The following is a 10,158-nucleotide window of genomic DNA, read 5'->3' on the forward strand; positions in this document are numbered from 1 at the left end:
ATTCTGTATGATTTATAAGCTTTTGTACCCGTGGGGACCACAATTTAGGTCCCCACCGTGACACGAGTCCCCATGAGTCTGTGTGTAGTCAGGTTTAAGTCCCCACCAGGATATATAAACCAGTACACACACACACACACACACACACACAAAGAACACATTAGGATACTAGCGCACAGGGCATGAATGAGAGAGAAGAAAGAGCTTGAAGCAGAGAGGAGGAGATGTTTTGGCACAACAAGGCGGTCACAGTCAAGAAGAATGTGTCAAATAGACACAGTGGCAGTCTGCCGTCTCTGGAGTGATTGGCAATGTCCCAGTCTGCGCACAGATCTGGGCGAAGTGGCCTGAAATTAGCATCTTGTGAGTCTCATAAATATCCGAAGTCAGACGCACTTTGAAGTCTGTTTTGCACTCCCTATCTGATCTCATTTTGCGGTTGTGCTGTTGAGTTTGTTGGACACGACACACGAGGCATTCAAATGATAAGCAATACAAATAGCTCTTTGCTAAATCAACATGAAATCTAAATGGATCCTGTTTACTTTCTTACTACAAGTTCCCGGTCTAAAGACGCGGTCACATTAGGAAATTTTGCAGGCAAAAAAAGGCCTGTTGTCTATTGTCAACATTGTAGCAATGCATGGTCACTTTCAAATCAAGCAGCCTTTGGTTGGTAAGTCTGGTGAATCCGTGTGGCCAACTTGAATATGTTGCGAAATCTGCATGGGGAAATCTTTCACTCTCATGCAGATCCCTGATCGCAAGGATTCCTGCTGGAATGAACCCTTTTCACAGAAGGTTCTCAGAAGCATAAATTGTCATAGTTGGGGAAACTTCCATAGTGGTAAACGGAAATGGCAACAAATATAATTTTTGCATTCCCATTTGTTCCAACAGCCCCCCCAAAAAATCCACAATAGAGCACAGGCGGGTTCTGGATGTAAAACCCCCATTATTTTAACAATAACTGATAAACCTATAAAGACAGACCTGTTGTGAGCTCCGAGGCTGTTCATCGATTATATATGCTTTTGTTGAAGCCATCTGTTTGCATGAATTCAACTTCAATAATTATAACTTAAAATAATCTTATTCAATAGCAGAATTATTGGTGAAAAACTACATTAACATCAACTAAAAGTTTGTAATGTTGTAATTCACCTCATAGCTGGTTGGCTTGGTTCATGGCTTATAGTGCTTTAAAGAAGAGTTTTTGAAAATCCCTGTGGGGAAAAATGTATGGAAAAAAAAAAAACTTCTGGAACCAGCACTGCTGAAAAAGTAGCCAGGCCCTAATGCACTCTATAGCATTTCTATGGCTTTACAAAAGAGAGAAAAATACTGAGAGAGTGATTTCATTGGTCAGAATAGAGCAATGTCAAATTTGCCATCACTTCCTTAGCTCCTTTATTAAACACTTACACATTAGCGTTAACTAGTTTTCTGTAATTTAATGGCAAGGGAATATAACACAAAGGATAGCAGTGTTAATTTAGAAGTTTTAGTCATATTTTAGTCATCTGAATTTAGTTGACTAAATCTACAGTAGATTTAGTCAGCTAAAATCTAATGGGTTTAGTTAGTGTAATGCACTTATTAAGCATTTCTCTAAAATTTCCAAACTCATTATATAGGTTTAATATTAAGGTTTTATCATGCAATATCGACACAGATTTAACTGCTGTGACACACAACATACCTTTATATTAAAATGAAATAAAACCACTTCTCTTAAAGAAACAAGAACATTGTCCTCCTTTCAATTAAATACCAATGGTTATATAATATGCATTCTTAATAACAACTTGCCACATTCTTTCAAGCAGATATATATATATATATATAAATACATTTAGATTAATCCTTATTAGGGTTACTAAAGTCATTCAGTCAAGAACAGTGAGTGATTTTCTCTCTTTCTTTTGTTGCTTGATTAACATTAAAGGGATAGTTCACCCAAAAATTAAAATCTGATGTTTATCTGCTTACCCCCAGGTGCGTGAGGTGTGTACGCGCTCTGGAGTAGTTTACGTTAATGGGTGTGTTGATATCCAGCCGAAGAGCAATCAACCATAACTTCAGGTGAGCAGGCTCAGAAGTTGGGAATACGTGGAAAGTCACCACTCCCGAATGAGTTCGCACGAGAGAACGTAATCTTTTAGTTTTAAGTCGGTTTGAACAATCCGGATAAGCGCAAGTAAGTACCATTTTGATTAGCCGTCGTACCTACAATGACTGTGCACTGTGTAAACAATGAGTGACGTATACGCGCGAGAGATCACTTCCGGCGCTTGAGTAAACTACGCCAGAGTGCGTACACACCTCACGCACCGGATGCCGTGCACACGCCCAAAGACAGTTGGACATAGTGACAAAGAGTGAAAAATTTAAGGGGGTCTGAATACTTTCCGTACCCACTGTATATATAAATACATTTAGATTAATCCTTATTAGGGTTACTAAAGTCATTCAGTCAAGAACAGTGAGTGATTTTCTCTCTTTCTTTTGTTGCTTGATTAACATTAAAGGGATAGTTCACCCAAAAATTTAAATCTGATGTTTATCTGCTTACCCCCAGGTGCGTGAGGTGTGTACGCGCTCTGGAGTAGTTTACGTTAATGGGTGTGTTGATATCCAGCCGAAGAGCAATCAACCATAACTTCAGGTGAGCAGGCTCAGAAGTTGGGAATACGTGGAAAGTCACCACTCCCGAATGAGTTCGCACGAGAGCACGTAATCTTTTAGTTTTAAGTCGGTTTGAACAATCCGGATAAGCACAAGTAAGTACCATTTTGATTAGCCGCCGTACCTACAATGACTGTGCACTGTGCAAACAATGAGTGACGTATACGCGCGAGAGATCACTTCCGGCGCTTGCGTAAACTACGCCAGAGCGCGTACACACCTCACGCACCGGATGCCGTGCGCGCCCAAAGACAGTTGGACATAGTGGCGTATTAGAGGTAAAATTTGTGTATTTCTCCCTTCATGCAAGGTGAAAGAGAACTAAGTTTAATACTCGTGCACTGTGTGAGAGGCGCTTTTCTGTGTGCGTGCTTTGGGTGTGTACAGACCGAATTGAGTTCTCTTTTACGTCATCATGCTTTTCAAATTTATCCACATGTCTGCTCTTCTCTTACTCTCAGATATTGAATTTTTTTTACTTTTTATGAGACGTGCAGCAAGTTGTTATGTCCAGCTGGATAGATCAGTAGGCTGCTACAGTTCAAATGTTCGCGTCTGACCTCCTAACCACGCAGAAGATTAGTTCTGACTGGATCTCTTCCCAGATCGTCCCTCCCTAACATTTTCATCTTGTTTTTATATTCGTTGACGAAAATGTCAATAGATTTAGATCGTCAAAAAACGATTCCAAAATATCTTATATTGTGATCCACAAAAGAAAGTAAATCATACAGATTTCAACAACACGAGGGTGGGCAAATGATGACAGAATTATCCCATGTACATGTGATTGATAAATGATAATACTTACCTAAGGCAGACAACAGCGATGACCACCATGGCAAGGATGACCACAAATCCTGCTGAGGCAGAGCCCACAATGAGTGGCAACAGGTCCTGTACTGACCGCTCTGGGTCATCTGTCAGATGAATTGAAATGCATTTAGAATACCAATAATGCTGAAATACACAAACGTACACTGAATGAGACGTTTCTTTTAAAATCCATCAGGAGCAATAAAAATAGACAATGCGTTGACACGGTAAGAGCTAAAAAAATTAATATGGATGGCATCAGATCAAATAGGCTTGAAAGAATCTGATACAAAATGTTTAATTCATACTGAATTCATTGACTTAGACACATGCAACATTTCTAGGGGCTTTTTCTCAGGAGAAATATCTAAGGAGCAGGAGATTTAACCTTAGCGCTGTCTAGGATAAACAATTCAGCAGGGATCTCATTTGTGATTCTTTTTTCCTATGGGTAGTTTGGCATATAAAAATGCACTTGACCACTCAGTATCTTTGTAACAGATGCAAAAGAAAGAAAACGTCTGTGTTCTTACCATAAAGACTTGTACTGAAGTCCACCGGGCTGCTATAACGTCCGTAACCGGCTACAGTACGAGCACGTACTTGCACGCCGTACACCGTGCCAGCCTTTAAACCCTCCACTTTGGCAGAAGTGTGCTGTGCAGTGACGGTGTGCGAGAACGACTCTCCCTGAGAAACAGAAACATACACACTGAAGGACCGAAACTAGACTCTTGAGTCATTGAATGCTTAGAGTGAATGTTTAGTTAACAGTTTTCACTGCAATTAGCGGTATTTGAAAAGACAATCCCTAGCTAAAACTGTCATCCAAACATGCGGCCGCAAGTAAATCCTATAGACGAATTAAGCTCCACTCTTTTTAGAATTAGCCATTGGGTTTTGACCAGTAGCCATCTGTTGTTCCATTGTACTCCACTTTAAGACGAGCCAGGGTTACTTTGAGCTCAAGCCAGTAAAACCCATGCTGGGTGTCTGGTGTAATGTCATCTGGCTGGGGTTCAAGAGTTCTTGAGTCAGGGGTGATTTAGATGCACAGCAGTTCCTCACCCTCTCCTGGTACTTGATCTCATAATCCAGGATCACACCATTGGGCCGCTCTGGGGGCAGCCAGGAGAGGCTGAGAGTGCCAGCTGTGGCCCGCATTAAGTGGACGGTGGGGACTGCCGATGGAGCTGGAGGTGTTAAGAGATGGAGAGAGAAAAAGCAGAATAACTTTATTAGAATATCATCAGATTATTTAAGGCTGTGACTCTTTACTGGTGGGTCGGGACCCATAAAGGGTCTCTACGTAGTCTGTTCTGATAGCACGGACAGCTGGGAAATAAAATTCTAAATGCAAATACTAAAAAAAAAAAGAGAAACATTTGCATATCAATCTTTACAGGTTGATCTTTACAGGTTTGGTTTAGGTAATATTATGCAATATAGGAATAGTGTATTCTGATTACTGTGTGTAATAAACTGTTGTGGCAATTTTCTATTTCAATAAAGGTATGAGACAAAAGTCTTTTGAAGATTTATTTTCTTGCAAGAAAAGGTCAACAGTCATACAGATCGGCTGCAGAGTGTGACCAAGAAGCAACACCCCAACTCAAAATGTATACCTTCATCAAATCCGGATGCTTTGATCTCATCCAATCATAATGCATATTCAACATATATGTCCATTTAAGGTGTCTAACTATGTCCTCCATATGCGTTTCTAAGAAGCCAGGATGTCTAAAAAGCTGACATAACATTTTCCTGTCTCACACTTAGATTTCCTGTTATCTCTCATCTCATGACAAACTTAAGCACATTAATGAGGCATTTAAAAAAGAAAGAACACTCTTTAGTAGAGTAAAGCAAATAAAACTACTAATAATATGAATATAGAATAAATTTTCCTCCACACTCCACTTTTTTTAATGATTCTTCGATAACCATAGAAAAATCCAGAATTATAAATACACACATATCCACATAAACTGAATAATTAAAAATAAATGATTTATTGATCAATATTTTTATTATATTTTTTCTTGTGGGTCAATGGCAATGACAATTTGAATTTATTCAATGATTACAACATACATACAACATTCATACATACAACAAACTGAACACCTCTGATGAACATGTTTTGATAATTAGATTTTTTTTTCAAATTTTAAAGTATATTTTTTCAAAATATAAAGTAGTCTAACATGATCTTTAATAATTTATTTATTTAACAATTACAACGTTTGGCTACCAAATAATAGCCATGTGGTGAGGAATGCAAAATGAATGAATGAATTAATATTATATTGATATGATACGATATTATATGATAGTACATTATATTTTTATGGCATTACATTTTTATGGCAAGGCAAGCTTAGTTCAGATGTGGTGTGACTCCCCAAAAACTTGATTTGTAGATAAATAATTAATGCTTTCTCTCTCTCTCTCTCTCTCTCTCTCTCTCTATATATATATATATACATACATACATACATATACATACATATTTGTCATTGAAACTTGTGCCAGTGTTTTATAAAAACAATAAGCCACTGCAGGCTGTGCTTTACTGTGATTGTAACTGTTTGGTGCAGTTTAAACAGTCTCCTGTGGTTTACTGGTTTATTAGACAATTGAAAATGAATTTCTCACCTGCTTGATTGGTGGTGATATTGACAGTGGCATATTGCGGGGTGGATGGGCTCTTGGGGGACACACCGTTGACAGCCTGGATCTCAAAGCTGTAATGGGTGTGTGCCTGTAGATTCCTCACTGCCGCCTGCCTCTCGGCCAGACCCAGTCGCCGTGGTGACACCTCCACGTTATCGTCACACCGCGCACAGGACCCACCATCATGCAGGCACTTCTTACACACCACGTTATACACCACGTCACCTCTCCTGCCCAAATCCCGCGGCTCGGACCACTCCAGTGACACTGAAGTCTCGTTCACACTGGAGATCACGTTTAATGGTGCCGAAGGAACAGCTAGAAAGACAACGGTAAAGAGTTATACTCAAGGAACATGTATAACTTAACAGGCCAAATATGATGTCCTGGAGCAAAACATTTTCTGCACATATCCTACGGTATATGTTTAGTCAAGAATAAAAAAACAACCTTTTTTGTAGATCGTTACACAGTAATCTAAGACTAATTAAAAAATATGGAGCCTTAAAGTCAGGCGGTCATTGGATAAATTATCTAATTATTCGAACCCTAACCCTAATTTACAATGCACTCCATAGTTAACTTGTCAGGGTCAAATCTCTAACCAACAAATCTTGCTCAGTGAATCATGATGTAAACTAATTAAATCCAGAGGTTGGATTTTCAAAAGCACAACTGCCTAAGGAACTGGAAGCTTTTGGTTACAATTATTGAAAAAGAATACATATTTGTTCCTTTTTTATGTGCATACCTCCAGCACAATTCCGTTTTTTTAATTCATAAACTACAAACAACATTCTGGCTTCCTGATAATGTTTCAAAAGACTGAAAAAAAAAAAGCTCTCCAACCAGGGGATTTTGCAACACATTGCATCAATGTGTGAATTTATGTGATATTTCCAATTAAATCCATGTGTCAAGATTCAACAGAGCTGAAGCTAACCGGTTATAAAGATGCTGCGAACCGACAGGCTTACATTAGCGATCATGGCCTTTTTATCAACACGCTTTTCTGTGTCATTAGTCGCCACATCAAACGGGCCGAATGCACAGGACAGACCTTTTCAACATATAATTAGCACAATGTGGGAGCTATGTTAATTTGACAAGTGCTACAGATGATCATGACTTACTAGTGCAGGCTGCATCAGGGGGGTCGCTGTCAGCGCGGTAGTAGCCACTTTGACAAGGGCAAATGCTAGACGCCCTAGAGCTGGCCCGGCTGTTGGAAGGGCACGGCATACAAGAACCCTCGCCCTGTTTGGATTTGAAGGTCCCTGGGGTGCACGCTAAAAGGTGAAAAAGAAAAAGGTGAGTTACAGTATGTAATTTTTTTAAATGAACAGTTTTTTGTCAAAAAATATTACTTATCACCGAATCAACCTAAATACGTTTGGTTACATAAACAAATCCAAATAGAAATAGCTCCTTAATAGAATATTACAGGTTCAATGTAGGGCTGAACGATTAATTGCATTTGCGATAATATCGCGATATGAAAAAACACGATTTTTCAATCGCAGAGACTGCGATTACACTCGGTCACGTGACACGCCAGAGTAAAGAGGTGTGTTCCACTTGAAGATCGATCGGTGTAGCCTTTGACATCAAAGTACGGCGAGAGAAAGCATATGGAGACGTCTGCGCTCTCTTATAGCTCTGGCAGTACTTTGATGACACACCCATCGGTCTAAGCAGCGCTGCTTCAAGTCGAGCGCGGGCCATCAGCAGAAAAAGAAAAGAAATAAAACAGTAAACAGCCAAAGGACGAAATTAGAATGGGAGATGGATCGGTTTGTGAAAGCGAAGAGAAAAGAAATCGCAATCGCAATATTGGTAAAAAAAAATCGCAATTAGATTTTTTTCCAAAATCGTTCAGCCCTAGTTCAATGCAAGTTAAATTCACAGCATTTGTGGCATGTTGGTTACCACAACATTTTTTTTTACTCCCTCCTTTTCTTTCAAAAGAGAAAAAATCTTGGTTATAATAAGACACAATGGATGTGAATGGGGCTAATAAAAAGTATAGCTAAAAGATGAACAATCTGTGTGTTAACATGATTTTACTATGTAACACTCTAAGAACCCAAACACTGATTGAGCCTGTTGAGTCAATTTTTGGGTTACTTTTTCCAGTGTTGGGTAGTTTTTGTATTACACAGTGGCTGGGTCAAATGCAGCCCTTCCCCAGCAGTTGAGTTACTGAGCGCTGGCTATTTTGGGAAATATTTTATGCATGTTAAAAATGGTATAAAATATGCTGTATTAAGAACTGTATTATGAGGTAAAAAAATGGTAATCCTAAATCCAAAACCCTAAACCATGGCCCTGTTCATTTCCACTGTAAGTGCCTTACCGAAACTTCATTGCCATGACAATATAACGGCTAAAACCCTAAAACAACCATAAAAATAACAAGAACAGCTTTACATATCATAATAATACTCTGGTTTTAAAAGAAGAATTAATGTGTTTTTATAATTTAAGCTTCACGTTTCTGCTTAAATCAACACTGAACAGATTGGAGCTGAATAATGACACTATTGTCTTTTTAGAGCTGTTTACAGCAGAATTTGGATTTGTCTTGTATTTGATGAAGTTTGAATCAGTGATTCTATTATTTTTCTTTTTATTATACTGTGAAGCTGCTTTGAAACAATCTGTGTTGTATAAACAGATTAAGGTGACTTGCCTTGCTTTTAAATCCCCCATTCACTTCCATTGTGAGTGTCGCACCGTAACTTTTTGCTTTTTGTTTTAAGTAATGGAGGGATGAATCAAAATTATTTCTTGTAGTAATACTATCAGTTCTCAGTTGAGCTTAACTGGCATTGAACCTGGAATATTCCTTTAAGGTTGCCATTTGTTTTTTTCAGTATTGTGTTGGCACTTGAAATATCTGGATCATGAAACAGCTGCGAATAAAATATTTTTCCATCACAAAAATGACACACTCAGGGTCGGCGCTAGAGCACATAAAGTGAGGGGGCATCTACAATTTTTTGGGGGGCCATGTCTTTTGGCACCTGTTTCTGAATATAGATTGATCTAAATTATCTAGCCTATAGTGTAGATCATTTTCAGATGCAATGGATGCAACAAATAAAAGAGGAAAAACACAAACTAAACTTGTAATAAAAATTTTAATTTAATAACATGTAGCCTAGTTTTATATATGAATAGGGTGTTCGTCAACTGATTGCATGCCGTCGGGAGTTTCCAATGTTGACTGCTCTGTAAAATAGCCTACTGGAAGTGCTGTAGTTTTGCTGTAAATAGCTACTAAAAATATAAAAAGTACAACACACAAACACACTTAACCCTCTAAGCGCCAAAGTCGCAAAATTGCGACAAGACGTCATACTTTATAAAATAGACTGTAGTTCCTAATATAGTGTAATATCTCATTTGTGTTCCCTACCACTAGATGGCAGACATGTAGTACTTTGATTCTAGACCAAAATTACGTCACGTTCCTATTCAAAGTGTTCGAGGAAATAGCAGAGCAAGTGAGCTATCGTGTCATTGATGCGGAAGCAGTTTAGTTCATAGCGTGCGAGTAAATTGTGAGATTTGTGAGAGAAAATCGGCAAATGGCTAATAAAAAGTTGTACCGTGAGGATGTGTTGCAAATGTTATTCACCGATTCTGACTCTGAAGGGGAATATTTGCCTTTTGGAAATGACGATCGGTCGTCTAATAATCGCTCTTCTCCCGGTACATCTTTGCAGCGCATGAAATGAATGAATGAATGGAAATAGCGATGACAATGGTGGCTGGGTTTATTTGAGAAATGAACACGTGTATCAGGACTGGATCAAACGCTTTGATGAGCCTGTTGGTAATTTAGTACTTTCTCCTGTTTTATTGTTGGTTTCCTCTTTTCTGATCATTTGGAATGAGGATAAAAAGACACAAAAACATGCAAATAAGTTCAAACATCAATTCAATATCTATTATTTCCTGAATATTACTGAT

General features: G+C 38.6%; 1 protein-coding gene across 1 annotated transcript in view; it reads right to left on the bottom strand.

The window, feature by feature from the left end:
* The window catches only part of LOC107722542 (ephrin type-B receptor 3-like), a 43,385-nt gene that overhangs the window by 17,220 nt on the left and 16,007 nt on the right, over window positions 1-10,158 (bottom strand). Inside the window, exons 5-9 of the mRNA XM_016530921.1 lie at window positions 7,314-7,469; window positions 6,163-6,498; window positions 4,573-4,697; window positions 4,038-4,194; window positions 3,500-3,608 (exon numbers count right to left, since the gene is read on the bottom strand). Of these exons, the coding sequence (XP_016386407.1) occupies window positions 3,500-3,608; window positions 4,038-4,194; window positions 4,573-4,697; window positions 6,163-6,498; window positions 7,314-7,469 (883 nt within the window). The remainder of the gene's footprint in view (window positions 1-3,499; window positions 3,609-4,037; window positions 4,195-4,572; window positions 4,698-6,162; window positions 6,499-7,313; window positions 7,470-10,158) is intronic.

Source organism: Sinocyclocheilus rhinocerous, unplaced genomic scaffold (genome assembly GCF_001515625.1).
Source record: "Sinocyclocheilus rhinocerous isolate Xijiao unplaced genomic scaffold, SAMN03320098_v1.1 scaffold161, whole genome shotgun sequence".
NCBI classification, from domain to species: domain Eukaryota; kingdom Metazoa; phylum Chordata; class Actinopteri; order Cypriniformes; family Cyprinidae; genus Sinocyclocheilus; species Sinocyclocheilus rhinocerous.